Here is an 18,518-nt window from a genome sequence, read left to right as displayed (position 1 = left end):
CGTGTTAAAACGTGTAAAAAATGTGAAAACGTGTGAAAACGTGTAAAAAACGTGTGAAAAACATGAAAAACGTGTTAAAACGTGTGAAAAACGTGAAAAACGTGTTAAAACGTGTGAAAAACGTGAAAACGTGAAAAACGTGAAAAACATGTGAAAACGTGAAAAACGTGTGAAAAACATGAAAAACGTGTTAAAACGTGTGAAAAACGTGAAAAACGTGTTAAAACGTGTTAAAACGTGTGAAAAACGTTAAAACGTGTGGAAAATGTGAAAAAATGTCAAAAACGTATTAAACGTGCCAAAACGTGAAAAGATATTTTAAAAGTTAATATTTTGAACCGATATTTTATTTACCAACATTGGAATTAGAATTGAATTACAATTCTATCATTTTCCAAAACATAGGAATTAGAATTGAATTATAATTCTATCATTTTTCCAAACATAGGAATTGAATTGTAATTCAATGCCAATGCCAATTCTCATAGAATTGGAATTAGAATTTCAATTCCAATTCCAATTCCCTCTTATCAAAAACACCCTAATTTAAATATAAACCAAAATACTCACTCACAAACAAACATAAAAAAAAATAACAAGATCTAAGATCCTCACATTTCAATATTTATTTGGAAAAAAAAATAAGTTAGATCAGGTCTCCTTGGAACACCTCTTTCTCATGGCAACTCCTTTTTAGAAAAAAATAAAACATATATAATTATAAAATTTATATTTATATTTAACTCTAGAGTAAATCACTTAAATTTTAATTATACTATATTATTTTTTATACATTTAACATTACAGTATTATATATTTTATTTTATTTTAAGAATATAAATATATTAAAAAAGAAAAATTAAAATAATGTCTTTGGGATAACCAAATATTAGGGCTAATTTAACCCACTACACTTTACTATTATTTTTATAAATTATATATAGCACGACATAAAACAACTACCCAAACTAGTGACTTGTGATATAGAAGAAATAAAGTTAGATTCAAACAAGGCCTAAAAGGTCAGGCTTTTCAAGCATTGAATGAAGAATGTGTGCTCTAAAATCTTAATCTTTTTACCATAGAACTTGCAAAAAGAATAATCCACAATTCTAATGTGACAATCTTTTCTATTGAAAGTCAATGAGCATTTGTTTTTTCAAATAGCTCTTCAAAATGATTAATTAATAAGAAATGAAGAAGATTGAAAATTAAAAGTAAATAAATCTCAAATAATCCAAAAAAGAATTTAAATTTAAAAATTTGGTCAAATAAGAATAGGAATGAATGGCGTGGATAACACTCTTATATCGGGACATCTTTACCAGCCACTTTGATTGAGGAATTTTATCTTCCAAACTGTTTTTTTTTTTTTTGGATCAACCTTTTCAAAAATTGTTTTGAATACATATTTAATTACTCATTAAACTATGAATGAACTTATGTTTAACTTCAACTTCTGATTTTTTAAATCCAAATAATTTTTGTAATCATGTTTGGGCCCATATTGTAGTTATTCAAAGGCCCACAAAATACATCATTCTTTCTCAATCCTGTTTAAAAGAAAAAAAAACATATGGATATAAAATAAAATAGTGATTTCTTAATTAAACATCTTCTTAGCTAATATTTTTTTTAATCCAAAATCAAATGTTTAAATTAAAAAAATTAAAATGTATACAAATTATGAACTTCCACCCTGGAGTCCGTCTACAAATTTCCAACATGACATGTTTTTTGAAAAATGGATTGGCATGTAATGTTTTTTTAACAACATGCATGGTTTATATTTGGGATATTGGTACATAACAATTCAAATTTCAATAATATCATTAATGTTGAGTAATGTTGAGTCGTGACTCGTGAGTAGTCCCAACCCTTATTAAAAATATCATCAAAATTCATGTTTAGTTCATAATATTAGTTTCCTTGTTTGCTTTTATAGTTGTTATTTATTGGAGGTGTATGATGTCAAAAATAATTTTTTGAAATGAAATTTAAACTTAAAAAAAGGTCAATAAATTAATAATATTAAGGGCATTGAAGTTGTTCAATAAGCTAATCAATTTCATATATAAAGTAACACTTCTAGTTAAGGCAAACCCAGTCAATAAGAAGTTAAGAACACACACCCAATTTCCAAGTTATATATAAAACATTTCAAAAGAAAACTAAACAAATGAAATAAAACAGCTGCCAATGACATAGACATATACAACTTAATTAGCATATAATAATAATAATAATATGGAAAGGTATGTACACTTTCGTTGATAAACTCATTGGAAAGTCAAATGGGTTAGTTAAGGTTTGATGTAAATTTTCAAAAATTGGAAGTTCAAATTTTTCAGTGTCACATTTATTTTCCTTCAAAAACTATTTTTTAAAGTTAGGGGAAGGTAAGATTAGTTCCAATCGGGAAATAAGACATGTTGCTGCTTTAGAACTCGGTTGTAGAGGTTAACTTGAGATCAATATTTACGGGATAATTTAGGAATTTGAGTTTGAAATTATTTTTGAAATGGACTTAAAAAACAACGATAAAATTATTAATAAAACTAGCGGATAAAATAATTTTTGTTCATTTTTAAAAAATTTAGATAAATCAATAATGAATTAAATTAAAAAAATTAAAATTTAAAACAATTAAGGAGTAATGTCACATTTTTACCGTAATTTTTGTTTATGGGTCGACCCCTACGTAGATCCGCCCCTAAATATATGGATCGATCTCATCTTCTCCGATTAGTAGTTGTAATATTTAGTCGAGGAAATTCTTTTTCAATTGAAGGGTCTATATTAGGTCACATATGTCTTGTTGCCTAAATCTTGTAATATTTCTCATAAGATGGTTGTTGTTTACATTGAAATTTCCTATAGTGTAAATGGAATATGTATTTGTTTTAATATGAAATGAAACCATTCTTCACGAGTTTATATATATATAATAAATTTAAATTGGGGACCAGTATTTTAAATCTAGCAGAAACGACATTAAAAATATTAAATCATATCCACTATTCTCCTTATATAAAAATTACTACTTATCTGTAAGTTGTAATTAACCATTATTTAATATTTTATTTATACATATAGGACACATTAAATATATATAATTAAAATTTATTTTGTTCTATTATAAAATTTGCATTTTATATAATTCAAATACAAAGAATTTTACTTATAACATCTATTTTGGATTACAGCTAAAATATTGTAAATTGATTTATTTTTTTATATAAATGAAAAGTAAGCGAGTGTCACTATAGTAATTAGATCATGCATGTGTGGACAAAATAAGATTAGATATATAATATGCATGTAAAAGACCTGGTCTTTGCCAAAAAAAAAAATATCATTAAAAGTATTGAACTCTACAGCTGTTTTGTGGAATTTTCTCTATTATTTTATTATTCCACACAAAATATAATAATGTTTTATATACAATAATAATTAATGAATTTAATATTATTTAATAAACACAAACAAAAAAGGTTCATTAATTTATCACTTTAAAAACTTATAATTTCAGAAAATAAAATAATCAAAGTTTGATTTTCAAACAAGTGGTTGAAAAAACAAGGAAAACCTATAATGAATTTAAAAAACCATCTGAATGTTGAAGATCGTTCTCTACCAAATCAAACATTATGAGGTGATCGAATTAAATAAATGAAGTTTTATAAATAACTTGGATAAGGTCAATGCCAATAAATCAATGGTTGGTTTTGTTTTAGCCAGAAGTCTAAATGTCATATTTTTTTCTCTTTTTGAAACAGTCTACTAAACATGATGATGACTGAAACATAAAAAAAATTAAAAAATAAGTTTCTATAGAACTTTATTGGGACTTATTAATTTCATTCTATGTATTTGAATTGTTACATTATTTGGTTTTATAAGTATTTAAAAAAAATTAGAGTTTATTTTTTAAAACAAGTTAAGAACTGGGTGGTTTATGGTAAGGCAAGTTATGGAGACCATATGTAAAAAAAAAAAAAATTATCATAGTTTGAATTGATTAAACTAAATTACTTGTATTAAATATAATATGAAATTTTAATTTATTCAATATAACATAAAATATAACAAATTAATAAATAAAAAATTCGTGTCACTATTCACTAATATAACTATCAAATTTCAGTGAATTAAATGAATTAATATTTCACTATTGAATTTTATAAAATACTCATTTGGTTGAATTTGTTACTTAAATTATTGAAATTATTTTTTATACTCATTTGGTTGAATTTGTTACTTAAATTATTGAAATTATTTTTTATTAATTTATTTATAAATGATACGTAAATAATAAATTAACGTGAACATTTTATATAAATTATGAATAAAAATCTTAATTTGACACTTTGAACAATTAAAACAATTATTTTATGCTTAGGTCCTTAACTTCGGAGACTTAGGAGCTGGTCCTAAACTATTTAGGACTATCTTAATGTGTTCATATGATATGTTTAATTATTAAGTATAGTTTATTTTTTAATAAAAAAAGGAAGAAAAAAAACAGAGTAATAACTAAGATATGTTAATGTTAATGTGTTACTATGATATGTTTACTTATTTAACTATAGTTTATTTTTAATAAAAAGGAAAAAAAAACAGAGTAATAACTAAGGAGTCATTTATTCCGATTTGTATAAATGGATACAAACATATAGAACTAAAAACAAAAATGTGGTAACGTAAATTCACATTATATTATATTATATTTCTATATGCGTAATAATAATTTTTAAATATTTTCTGTGCAAATATAACAGTCTCTCCTTCTTCAACCTCCTACCACAACCTGACCTTATATTTGCAGTCCCGCGATACGATCTTCGCCGCCGCCGTTAAACTGTCCACCGTCACGTCACAGTTAACCTTAACAGTTATTTTCCACGTCTTAACCGCTCCGATCTTCACTTTAACCGGAGCTCTTATATTCACCTTCATCAGTACCTTACCTTCTTTCGCACCAGCCGTTATTTCAGAATTCATAGCGCCGGTAAGTAGAATACCAGATCCTTTTAACGTCGTCTGGAAAATCGTCAAGTTATTTGAACCTTGGTGAAACGCCGGTAATACTCCGTTAGCTAGTTCTACGTTCGAGTAATAAGCCGTAACCGCGCTTCCTTTCTGGTAATAGATACGGATCTTGTTGTTCGGATTTTCCGCTCGGACGGTGACGTCAAACTCCGGCGAGATTGAAGAGGATGACGTGAGGTTGAATCCGCGGATAGCGACGGTTTCGATTGAGTATTTTGGAGATTCAGGTTTGAAAACGAGGTAGAGGATACCGGCGGTTATACCGAGGAGGAAGACGAGTAAGGCGAGTATGCCGAAGGTGTAGCAGAGGCACCGGCGACAAGTGCGACGGCGAGAAATTCCTTTGCGAGCGTAGAGCCGTTGTCGATGAGCGTTTTCCGGTGGAGGATATTTGTAGATCTGGTCTTTTGGTATCTGGATGACGTAAGTTCCCGGCGAAATCACTGGCTTCTCTGTTATTGGCTGGGAAGGCTGTTTAGGAAGTTCGGACATGTCGCCGGAGACGGTGACCGGAGTAGTGTCTGTATGTGTTGGAATTGGATGAACTCGATCGGCCATTTTACTGGTAATCGATTCTTCTTCTTCTTCTACACGAAGAGAGAGAATTGTTTGTTACTTATAAAGTCTTAGAGAGAGAGAGAATTTGGCGTTGTATGTGGAAAAGAAAGCGCGTGACAGTGTGCAAAGCCGACGGTTTCCCCATATAACAAACGGTCTGGTTTATTTTTTACCATTTTTTTATTCATTTTAAATAAATTATAATATGCTCTTTATTTGACGTATTCTCATTGCTGTCTTCACTACATAATATTGATGAGCCAAAATAATAATACATCTAGTTTTATTATTTCCTATAAATCAAAATATTCAATAGTTTTCTTAATTAATCTATAAATTTCATAATAATAAAAGATTAAGTACAACCACCAGGTAGCTAAGAATTTTAAACCTTAAACTATTCAATTCTATAAGTAATTAGCATATATATGGATACATATAGTCTATTATTGTGTTTAATTTTATATTAAGCTGTTACATAAAAATCAATCATCCTTCTCATTTTAGTTTTGCGTGTTTAGATTTTTATTTTTTTTGTATGAACACTGACAATGACATAATCATCAAACAGTAATGACATTCATTTTAACTTAAAACGTTTTAAGTGAAAATAAAATTTATAACTTTTATAATTATTTTTACCACTTGAACTCCCTTTTGAGTTAATTTAAATAGTCTTATAATAATAAAGATAAGATTTCTTAGTTTAAATGATAAGAACAACTTTAAAACAAAGATGATAATAGATAGATTCAAACAAATAATGAGTTTAATTGGAATTTTATAATTATTAACCATTTCAATGAAAAAGTAGAAGCTATTATAATCAAGATTAGTATTATATTATTTATGTATCATAATCTAGATTTTTTTTATATATCTAAACATATTTTAGAGTGACTTTTACATTATTTTAATGTTTTTTCTTTTATTAATATATTACTTTTTTTGACCAATATGTGTTTTAATAAAATAAAATACTAAATAATAATACAATCATAAATAAGAATATTGATCAGTAAATTTATGTATATATATATATATATATATATAATTAACAACTTTAATGCGTAGGAAATTAAAATGTAAAATGTATTAAATTAAAAGAATTTAATAATATAAAACTAAATAAAGGAGAATGCTTCCGGCCGGCTTCCAACCCAGGATGGTGCATATGTGTATTTGAGAAAGCCAAATTCGGCAAGCATGCAAAATCAGCCGCCTTTCCATACAATAAATTGAGAATTGTAGAAATTTTTATTCATTTTTAATTTAGTAAACTATCATTATCTACCTCAATTTAGAACTTTTGTAATAAAAATTGAACTTTGAAATATAAATTTATTTTTTAATATAAAAAAGCTAACATTACCTTCTAAATTATTAATTTTACGTCTACTTAAAATATTTTAAACTAGAATAGAATATTTTTTTTTTTTGATCTGTTAGATAAAACTCTTTTAGTTATTATCATGATGAATTAATTGATTTTAAAACATTTAACAAGCTTGAACTAACATGGTTAATTATTTTTAACTTTCTGCATTATATTGTTAACTTCATATAATATATAACTTAGTTAAAATATAGAAGTTAAGTTACCAAGTTACCAAAATTTATGAGTTCATTTTCCGTATAGAACTCTTGATAAGTATTTTTTTGTTTCAGTTTGTTAGTACTTTTAAATCTATTTTCATATATACCTAATACACACGTATATAAAATTTCATGAAGAGAGGTTAGATTACAATATTCATTATTCTATCATGTTTGGTTTTAGTTTTAGTTTGTGTTATTTAAATAACACAATAAAAATAATATTATGTCACCCTCTTTTATTAATTATATATATATATATATATATATATATATTAAAAAAAAACGTATTGTCATCCGACTATAAAAACACAAAAAAAGAAAAAAAAAGAAAATTAGTTTCAAGAAACAAAGTTAGTCTAACTTTAGCTTTATTAAAAACACCCCCTAAGATTCAACAACTGAATTATTACATAACAAACAATTAAATTATAAACAAACCATTCATTTTCTTGTAATGGTTTTATAGGAATATTTCACCTTTGACTAAGCTTCTAATTATCTTGGAATTCATTTTCATTTTTCATGTATATATGAAAGATCATTCCAAATTTTTTATTATTATTCCTTATTCATGTATTTTTTTCTTTTCAAGTTAACATTTTAACTCAATATTTATTTTAATAAATATCGAAATTTAAACGATCTTTTAACACTTGCTATTATATCAAATCAAATTGATTTTTCCTTAAACATAGAAAGTAGGACAGTACAATTTTATATAATTCAATGTCAATTTCAATTCTACCTAATTATACCAATTTCACACTCATAGAAACATACGTTAATTATGCTTGATTAAACGGTGGTGACCCAAACATGATACGAAAGTTATTACTCTCAAATGAGCTCGTCGAATAATTCTCCCCGTTTTGGCTAACCGCCGTCGGTTGTCGGAAGAAAACCGTTCTATCATCACTGACCGGAGACATTGATACTCCGAACAGCTCCTCTGAACGAGAGTTGTATTTGTAATTCATTTCATTAGTAGTAGTACCATAATGATTCTCCCGGGCAATGGCCTCCTCTTGGTTTATAATAGCAAGCCAAACAGCACTCTCTTTAGCCGTCATCTTATCCTGTAAACATTTAGACTCCCTAACCAACTTCCGAATTTTCGCAAAATCCGGCGACATATGCTTCATAACCGCATTAAGTACACTAACTTTCCACGCCTTCTTCAAATCGTGCGGTTTCTTGTATGGCGGCGGCGGCGATTGGCCGTCTTCTTGGGTACCGTTTGGCCACCACGGAGGTTGCACGCCCTTATCTAAAGGGAACCGTCTCTGAGGAGGATCACAATGTTGCATTAGAGCCGATAACAAAGATCCAAGAGTCCTGTCTTGTAATTCTAACAATGTGTGTTGTGTTATAGAACCACCGATCAAAACGTTGTTCAATGCCGAAACAGAGTTTGCGTTATCGGATTGATGTTCCTTGATTGCGGCGGGGGCGTTATGGGGAAAACGCACTCGGTCTTTCCACCATTGGTGGAGATTGTCGGAAGAACCTATGATTGGGTTCCCATTTTCCGGGATGATTCCATAAACGAATCCTTGAACTTTACAGTCTTCCATCATCTTCATCATGTATTTCAAGATTCCATTTTGTGTTTTCGATACCATCTTCTTCGTAGATTGAGTTTCTTTCCCTTTGTTCATTTCCTTGAGAAATTTGAGACGCATTTTGTTGCGACATAACCTTCTCTCAAGTTTAGCAATATCAATATCCTCGTTCGAATAAACACCATCGTCAACTGGGATGATCGGAGGAGCAGAGAAGAAATCAAGATCGCCCATGTCATCGAACATTTCCATCATATTCATTCCAATAGATGAAACCCTAGAAAAGTAGATGAAATCAAGTGAAACAGGAATTGAACAAGATGTAAACTTGGAGCAATTATATATAAGTAGGGATGAGGGACCGACTGACCGTTATATTGGGAGGTGAAAAGGGCCCATTTATGTTTGACAATGGGAAACGATAATTAAGTCGACATTTAATATGTTTTTCTTTTGCCGCTGTCTCTTCATTGGATTACCTGACCGATACAAAAAAAAGTTTTTTATTTGTTTTGTTTTTGGTGAACGATTTAAAAGTACTTATGTTCTTTTGTAACAATAAATTATTCATGATTCATTCGGATCAAATTTTGATAAACTAGAAAAAAAAATCTCTGAAAAAAAACAGTGGAGGGATGCAATTATAGTATAACTTTGTTTACGCAAGTTTGGCAGGATAAGGGTATAAAATATAAATGATATGGAGATATAAGTTGTGTTTATCAATCAATTATTTTTATCACTTAAATTATTTTATTAAATTATGACTTGTAAATTGTATTATATACTTAAAACTTCCGATACAAAACTAATCAAGTGTACATGATATATGTTCATGACTAAATTTCTTAATAATATTAATATGTAAAATGGAAATATTGATAAAACACTTCAAATTTGGTAAGAATTGGAACGATTTGGAATCTAATTATTTTTTTCAAATCTCTCTTCAATAATAAATGCTTTTTTTTTCTTTTTTATTCAATATTTTTTAAATATATATATATATATATATATATATATATATATTAACTAATTTATTTATGTATGTATTTTTAAAATTGTTATTAAATAATTAATAAATTAAATTAACAAAAAAAATGTTAAATGTTACAGTTTAGACAATATTTGAATGTATATTTTATTAATATTAAAAAACTCTTATTTTTTATATTAACATAACATAGTAAATTAATTTACTTCAAATTTTTACTGAACACACTATATATATATATAAATAAAAAGTTAAAGAGAGAATAAAGCTTAAAGTTTATATTTTTTAATTAAAATATTAAATAATTTAATAAAAAAATTAAGGAGAAAAATTGTTAATTTTAAGAGTTACATTTACAATGAAAAATTAAGCAGAAAGTGAAATTTCAACTGATTCCGTAAAATAACATAATCTTGATGTTATAAGGTTTATAGTATGGTTTGAACACACATATACAAATAATTCATGGGTTACATAAGAGCTTTTGGTAACGTCGTGGTTAATAATACTGTATTATTAATAACGGTTTTTGTAACGCCGTGGTTAATAATACTGTATTATTAACCACGGCTTTTAATAACGCCGTGATTAATAATACTGTATTATTAACCACGGTTTTCGTAACGCCGTGATTAATAATTTTAAAAAAAAAAAAACCACGATTATTTTTTTATTTTCACAAAACTTGTTTTAAATATTTTTACGAAAAAGAAGACAATACAAAAAAAACATTCTTAAATAAAATTAAATCCAAATTGAACAAAATACTAAATAGTAATACAAAAATTTGAAATTAAATTGTAATGGGAATCACTAATTAGGGTTTAGGGGGAGGATGGGAAATCAAGACATGAACGCCTCAAAAGCTTCTTTTTGTGCACGCACCTCCGCCTGGATAATGTTAATCCTTTGCTCTTGTGCCTCATTTTGTGCTTCATGTGCCTCTTTTTGTGCTTCCTGTTATGCGCGTATCATATTCAACTCTTCTCGCAGAATCCTGTTCTCCTCCATCAGCGTTTGTTGTGACACACGCGAGTTGACGCTTGAAGAAGAACTTCCCCTTTGATCGGGTCTGAAGTGAGTGGGACGTATACCCGATCCCATCCCTGTCACCCTCCCGTGTCCCTGTCGTCCTAAAGCAGACTCAAACACCTCGAGCGGCGACAAATTAGGATTTGTTTCTAGTCGTTCACGCATCACAGACTACAATCATTTACAACATTAATGTTAGTAATTTTAAACTTAGACATTCAAACTAAAATGTTAGAAATGATAACAACTTACGACGACCTGTTGAACGAGCAGAGAAGGCGTGGGAGTCGGATCATCGACAGTCGCTCTCCTAGTGTGTGTTTGTAGAAAGAACTTTGCTTGACTAGGGGGTGTCCCATCTCCCTCTCCTATATACAAATAACATACATATATCATATGTTAGATAATATGTAAATTGAATACTTTAACTAAAAATTACCGTATCTCGTTCTTTCTGCAAAAATGGTTTGCTGCCGGTGTAGTGGGGGTACATCAATTTCTTTATGTTGTCATCGTTGGTCTTACTTCTTTTCTACAACTATAAGATAATAGTTGTTAGTTAATAGTCGAAAAACACATATAATGATATATATATACGACTATGTACTACACCTTAAATTTAGACGTGAAGTAGTGATTGTCAAGCAAATAATTCCAATCCTCGCCATAAAATTCTGGAGGAGGGTTTGTTCTGATTTTGTCCTCGTCATCAATATACGGGGCAATGTAAGTCTTCTTGTTTGCATATCTCCACCTATCTCATGCCTTCTTTACTTGTGGCATCGTCTTATCTCTATAGGCTTCAATGGGAATGTCTGTTGAACTCTCGAAAGGATCCTGACAAATAACAACATATTTTAGGATTTAAAAGTTTTAAATTATAAGATAACACGTTAAAAAATATAGAACTCACGGAGATAGACTGCCATATATGGTTCAATTGGGATTGGGAGAGTTCAGACCAATTTTTTAAACGATGTGGCACCAACTCGCCTTTCCGCATAACGCTCCCAATATGGCGAGACCAATAGCAGGCGTTATCACATATAGGTCTTCCATCCATGTCCCTAAACTTCAACCTCATCTTCTCTCCGGTTCCCATTCTTGCAAGAACCGTGTTTTTATTCTTCCCTCGTCCCCTCCTCGATGGAGTCTCTACTGTAAATAACATTAAAACGATATTTGTTAAAATTTATATAATTATTTAAAAATATCGTATAAGTTATTATTAACTACCTGCAGTCTCAGGAACGGGAGATTCTTCTAGTGGGTGCGAGATTCCTCGGGAATGGTGTCATCTGGTTCATCTAGTCTCGCAATATCATGAAGCTCTGATCCCATAAATTGCATAGGATCGTCGGACTCTACATTATCTGTACGAGACTCATCATCTGTACGAGCTCCATCATTTGTACGAACTCCATCATCATATGTACGAGCTTTGAGGTACTCCAAATGATTCGATAGTCTTTGCATTCAGAGCGCATCTAACTCTTTCGATATTCTCGAATGTTTAGGATCCCGTTTAGGTGGCATGATATCTGGAAAAAAAAGTTAAATTTTTAAATAAGTAATCATATTTTAATACACACAAATAAAACCTGTCTAGATATGCGAACAACGAGGATTTATCTTTGTGACAATTTTCCATTCACCTCGAGATGCCATATCTGTAGCATAAAAAACCTGGTGTGCTTGATTTGTCATTATAAACGGATCATGACTTTGAGTTCTCAATATCCTATTCACATTAATAATAACAAACACATATTTATCTATTTTTATACCACGGTCTTTGGATTGTACATCAAACCATTTACACTTGAAAAGAATCACTCGGTTACCACCAAAATACTGAACTTCTATGATATCTGTGAGTACTCCGTAATAATTTATCGTTTCGATCCCATTGTTGCCAACTACACAGACACCACTATTTTGCGTGGTTAACCCTTCATCATGTTTCTCGGTGTTAAACTTATATTCGTTTATTTTACATGATTTATATTTCTTAGCATAAATTGTCGAGTCACTCCCAAGAGTCTTCAGACTTAAAGTTCGATCTGATTCATCATTCAATTGATCCACTTTCGTCTTGAAAAAGTTGATGTAAAGTTTATCGCGTTCAAGACTAGATAAATTGAGTTTCCCTGTATCGGTCAATTCTTGCGTGAATTCGTTGCATATAATGAAATTAGTTATTTAAAAAATTCACATTTAGTCATTGATCAGCTTATGAACTCTTATTTGAAATATTGTTCAATTTCGATACAATTTCTCAAAATGTATACATGAGCACGCTCTCGATCACCCGGTTCGTATGTGTGAAGTGTCGCAATCGATAAATCTTCCATTGCTAAGAATATAGAAAGTATTGAAGTTGGTTGAATCGATGTCTCTATTGACTCTTGATCTTCTAAATATCGAGCACATAAACTCATACTCTCGTGTAAAAAGGTAACTCTCACTAATTGACCCTTCATGATAGTTTTTGTTTCGGATGTAATTTTTCAAGGTACCCATATATTGTTCAATTGGATACATCCATCGATATTGTACAGGCCCCCTAACAAAGCCTCAAAGGCCAAGTGTACAGACAAATGTACCATTATGTCAAAGAATGAAGGTGGAAATATTTTTTCCAATTTACAAAGGGTCAAAACAATGTCATCATGCAACTCTTCCAATTCATCTTTATTTAAGGATTTTTGACACAACAATCGGAAGAACCTAGACAAGTGCACTAGAGCATCGTACACATCATCCGAAAGTAAAGCACGTGTAGCAAGTGGAATCAAATAATTTAATAGGATGTGACAATCGTGACTCTTCAATTCGGAAATTTTCTTATCAATTATGTTTACACACCCTCCAATATTAGAACAGAACCCTTCTGGCATTTTGACATCTTTAAGAAATATACATAATCGTTTCTTTTGATTCGAGGAAAGCGCATATGTGGCTGTCGGACATTGAAGAACACCATTGACCTCAACGGGATTTAATGAATGCTTTATGTTCAATAATTCCAAATCTTTACGAGCTTTGAGTCCATCCTTCGTTTTTTCTTTGAAATCCATTATAGTGCCCAACACGCTATCACAAATATTTTTCTCAATATGCATCACATCCAAATTATGCCTCAATAACAACATTTTCCAGTATGGTAGTTCAAAAAATATGCTAAGTTTATTCCAATTATCACCCCGAGATTCATGATTAACTTTTACCTTCTTGGGAAGGTATTTAGTCAAACACGTGTCTTTCAAATCTCTTGCTTGCATTAATAATTCAGTTCCAGACAAAAGATTAGGTGCCAGTCTTAACTCTGTATTACCGTCAAAAGAATGTTTGTCCCTACGCCAACAATGAGTAGGTGGAAGAAACCTTCGATGACTCATGTAACACTCTTTCTTGTAGTGAATCAATCTCAGCGAAACTGTATCCTTATTACAACACGGACATGCAAGTTTTCCCTTCGTACTCCATCCGGATAAATTTGCATATGCCGGAAAATCATTAATAGTCCACAACATAGCTTCCCACATATTGAAATATTCTTTACGGCTCGCGTCGTAAGTCATAACACCGGTATGCCACAACTCTTTTAACTCGTCTATCAATGGCTGAAGAAACACGTCAATCGAATCCCCGGGACTTTTTGGCCTAGGGATTAACATGGAAAGAATGAAATTATTTTTATCCATACAAATTGTAGGATAACATTCACCTTCTTTTGAAGCGTACCACTTGATTTGTTGATCTTCCATCTAAACACACCACAAACTTTGCACTCTTCCAAATCTTTATCTTCTTTACGGAATAGCATACAGTCATTCTTACAAGCATCAATTTTGTCATATGTTAAACCAATGTCTGTAATAAATTTCTTGCACTCATAGTATGAACTAGGCAACTTAGAATTAGCTGGTAATATTTCATCTTTGAGAAATTTTAATAACAAATCGAATGACGTGTTGGTCCATTGATCAACATTTTTTATGTGAAGTAATTTAAGTATGGTGGAGGCTTTTGAAATTCGGGATTCTTTGTACAATGGAAGTTTTGAATCATCCAACAACCTGTAGAATGCCTTAGCTTCGTCAACGGAACGTTCATTATTTGATGTTTCAGCGGCTGGATACAAATCATTTATGATGTCTTCCATAAATTGATCATTATCTTGATCAATTTCTTCGTTAATTTTATCATTAACGACATTATATCTTACTCCACCATGATTTTCATCTTCAAATTCATCTAATTCATCATACTCATCATGACCGTCGACCCTTACATTCGAATATCTTCTTTCTCCATGACAGTACCAAAATTATAATTTTGAAGGATTCCAAACACAATTAGATGATCTCTCACCACAGTTCTATTCTCGTAAGTTCGATTTGCACATTTTACGCACGGACAAGCAATAGAAGTTCTGTTAGTAGACTTAATCGCGAAATCTATGAATATTTCAACCCCTTCGATATATGTTGGATCATTTCGCCGTAGAGTCATCCAATGTTTATCAGGTACTTCCATTTTAACTAGAAATGAACAGCCAATTATAACAAAATTAATATCTACTTATGTCATTTCTTTAAACATGCAACCCTAACAAATCAAGGAAGTCGCTTTTCTAAAAATGCAACACAAACAATTCAATAAAGTCATTTCTCTAAACATGCAACCTTAACAATTCAATAAAGTCATTTCTCTAAACATGCAACCCTAACAATTCAAGTAATTAAGTCATTTATCCAAAAAAATTGAACTTACCAAATGGAGAATGCCAACGAAGATACTTAGTTGATTACAACAATTGAAGGTGGCCTCAAGAACAATAATAAAGTCCAAGTCTATATAACTGAAAGAAAAACAAACATTAACATTAATAAAGGTAGTTAACCTTCTTCATTTTAAAAAATAAATATATTACAATCTAACACTAATGTATTGGATTCACAATTGAAATAAACAATGTCATTTAATGAGATAAGCATAAAATAATCAGATAAACATTTTAATAATGATTTGCAACTATAATAGCCAATTAAGAGTAACAATGCCCAAAATTTTCATGGTTGTTCTTGAAAAGATAATAATACACGTGTAAAACAGCCAAACATATTTATTTTTTTTCTTTTTCATGATAATTATTGCTACAAATTCTATTTATTTAAAAATGTTTCATAGAATTTAGACTCTAATCCAACCAGAATGTAGACATACCATTACACATTCATTCATCTCCATTATCATTGTATAAATTGTATTCGATCAAATACCAATTGTCATGGAATTATTATCTTGACAAAGATTCAAAATGAATTTAAAAAATCAACTGTAGTATTTCCTTTAAAATTAGACCTTGGGCAGGCACAAATGTTTTAGTTAGAAAACAAACAAGCTAAGATCTGTCACTTATTTTACCAAGTAATCTCCGAAATAGAAAATTCATAAGTGTAGAAGCTTATGTTATGAAATCTGTTATTTCTATGCCAAACCCAGTCACTATTTTACCAAGATAGTGATAAAAATGTTTGTTAACAGGAATGAAATATCATAATAAACTATAATATTTTATCATGTACATCTCTTAACTGTTGCAAAAAATCTAATCCCATGATTTTTTTTGGATTTACAGAATACTATGAATAGATTGAGAAGATCCAGCATTTAATGCATACATCTACAATAGTAAGTTCACAGTAGACTGCTTCCATTCATAAAGAATATTAGATGCAGAAAACAACCTAAAAGCCAATTTGAAGAACCAAGGGATTTAGGCACTATAATAGACCAGGAACAACAATAACTTATACAGCTATATATGAATGATGTTCTTTGTAACAATTGTTTGTTTATTCAGAGCAGCTAAAGATGATAGTCAGTGGATAAACATCACTTTTATCCAATTCAAGACCCAACCACAATCATCAGCAAACACTACTACTACTACTTGGAGATGATTCAAAATAAGAAAATTAATTGAGACAACATAACTAACATTACAAGTAAAGATACTTGTTTGAAAAGGATATTCATAGTGCGTATGAAAGATAATATTATGTACATCAAAGAGCAGAGTGGCATTTTGGCTTCATGTATGCATTGATTACTTTCTCTAACTGTTCATTCCCAGGACCATTGATATTAAATACAGAGGAGAAAATTAACAGAAAGAATGTAAGAAATCTAGATAAAGATATATTTGAGTGGATATGATTATTATTATAGAAATCCTGATGAGAATGAAGGAAGGAGAAGTAAAAAGGAGATGCTCTCACTTGGGGTTTGGTAATGTAAAATTGAGAATGGAGAAGGTATTGCAACAACGGCAAGCATATGTAAGGAAATATCAAGACAGACCTATTTGCACAACTCCAAATTAGTGAATCATTTAGGGTTCCAGTCCAGCATTTAGATCAAGAATGAATGAAAACAGTGACAAAAGAAGGAGAAGAAGAGACGAACCAGTTTATTTGGCGAAAGCGTCTGTCATGGATGAGCCAACAACAACCATTGTCCTTGTTCCAAGCTAGGAAAGGAGTCGACAGTGAGCGGAAAACTGAATTGGGGAAAGAGAGAAAGAAGAAAGAAAAAGAATAAGTAATATTTAACACTAATAACCTTGTAATGATTATTAATCACGGCGAATTAGGTAAGGCCGTGGTTAATAATGTATAATTATTAATCAGGGTTTTATATAACGCCGTGGTTAATACATACTCACATTTAAATTATATATATTTAATAATTTTTTATATAAATCTAAAATTAATGTTAATACATTATTAACCATGACTTTATCTAGTGTCGTGGTTAATAATAATTATTAATCACGGTTTTATGTAACACCGTGGTGAATAATATATTATCTATATATTTATATTAATATTTAGAAAATAAAGGTTAAAAATAATTTTTATATATTATCTTGAATCATTAATTTTTAATATATATATATATATATATATATAATTATTAAATTTATTTTTATATATATATATAATATTTATATAAAATATATTTAAAAAATAGAGTTAAAAGTAAGTAAATAGTTCAAAGGTAAACAAATAATTTGTCTTTGTGTATATAAATATAAATATATAGATAAAATAAAGAATATATATTATATAAATATTTGATATGTATAGGAAAGATATTTAATAATTTTATATATAAATCTAAAATTAATGTTGATACATTATTAACCACGGTTTTACCTAATGTCGTGGTTAAAAATAATTATTAACCACGGTTTTACTTAAAGTCGTGGTTAATAATTATTCTTAACCACGGTTTTACTTAATGATGTGGTTAATAGTAATATATTATAACGCCGTGGTGAATAATATATTATCAATATTTAGAAAATAAAGATTAAAAATAATTTTTATATATTATCTTTAATCATTAATTTTTAATATATATATATAATTATTAAATTTATTTATATATATAAATAATATTTATATAAAATATATTTAAAAATAGAATTAAAAATAAGTAAATAGTTCAAAGTTAAACAAATAATTTGTCTTTGTTTATATAAATATAAATATATAGATAAAATAAAAAATATATATTATATAAATATTTGATATGTATAGGAAGATATTTAATAATTTTATATATAAATTTAAAATTAATGTTGATACGTTATTAACTACGATTTTACCTAATGTCGTGGTTAATAATAATTATTAATCACGCTT

General features: G+C 29.3%; 2 protein-coding genes across 2 annotated transcripts; both read right to left on the bottom strand.

Moving 5' to 3' along the window:
• Positions 1–4,623: 4,623 nt before the first annotated feature.
• Positions 4,624–5,642, bottom strand: LOC124931347 (NDR1/HIN1-like protein 13). The gene has a single exon (XM_047471791.1). It carries the CDS (start codon positions 5,608–5,610, stop codon positions 4,801–4,803), a length of 810 nt encoding a protein of 269 aa, XP_047327747.1. The 5' UTR covers positions 5,611–5,642; the 3' UTR covers positions 4,624–4,800.
• A 2,352-nt stretch (positions 5,643–7,994) lies between these two features.
• On the bottom strand, positions 7,995–9,032 carry LOC124929806 (ETHYLENE INSENSITIVE 3-like 1 protein). Its single transcript, XM_047470197.1, has one exon. The coding sequence runs from the start codon at positions 9,030–9,032 to the stop codon at positions 7,995–7,997; it is 1,038 nt and encodes a 345-aa protein (XP_047326153.1).
• Positions 9,033–18,518: the final 9,486 nt, after the last annotated feature.

The sequence above is a fragment of the Impatiens glandulifera genome, chromosome 3 (assembly GCF_907164915.1).
Source record: "Impatiens glandulifera chromosome 3, dImpGla2.1, whole genome shotgun sequence".
Classification (NCBI taxonomy): domain Eukaryota; kingdom Viridiplantae; phylum Streptophyta; class Magnoliopsida; order Ericales; family Balsaminaceae; genus Impatiens; species Impatiens glandulifera.
The sequence above is the reverse complement of the archived record's forward strand: the minus strand, read 5'-3'. Positions and strand labels throughout refer to the sequence as shown.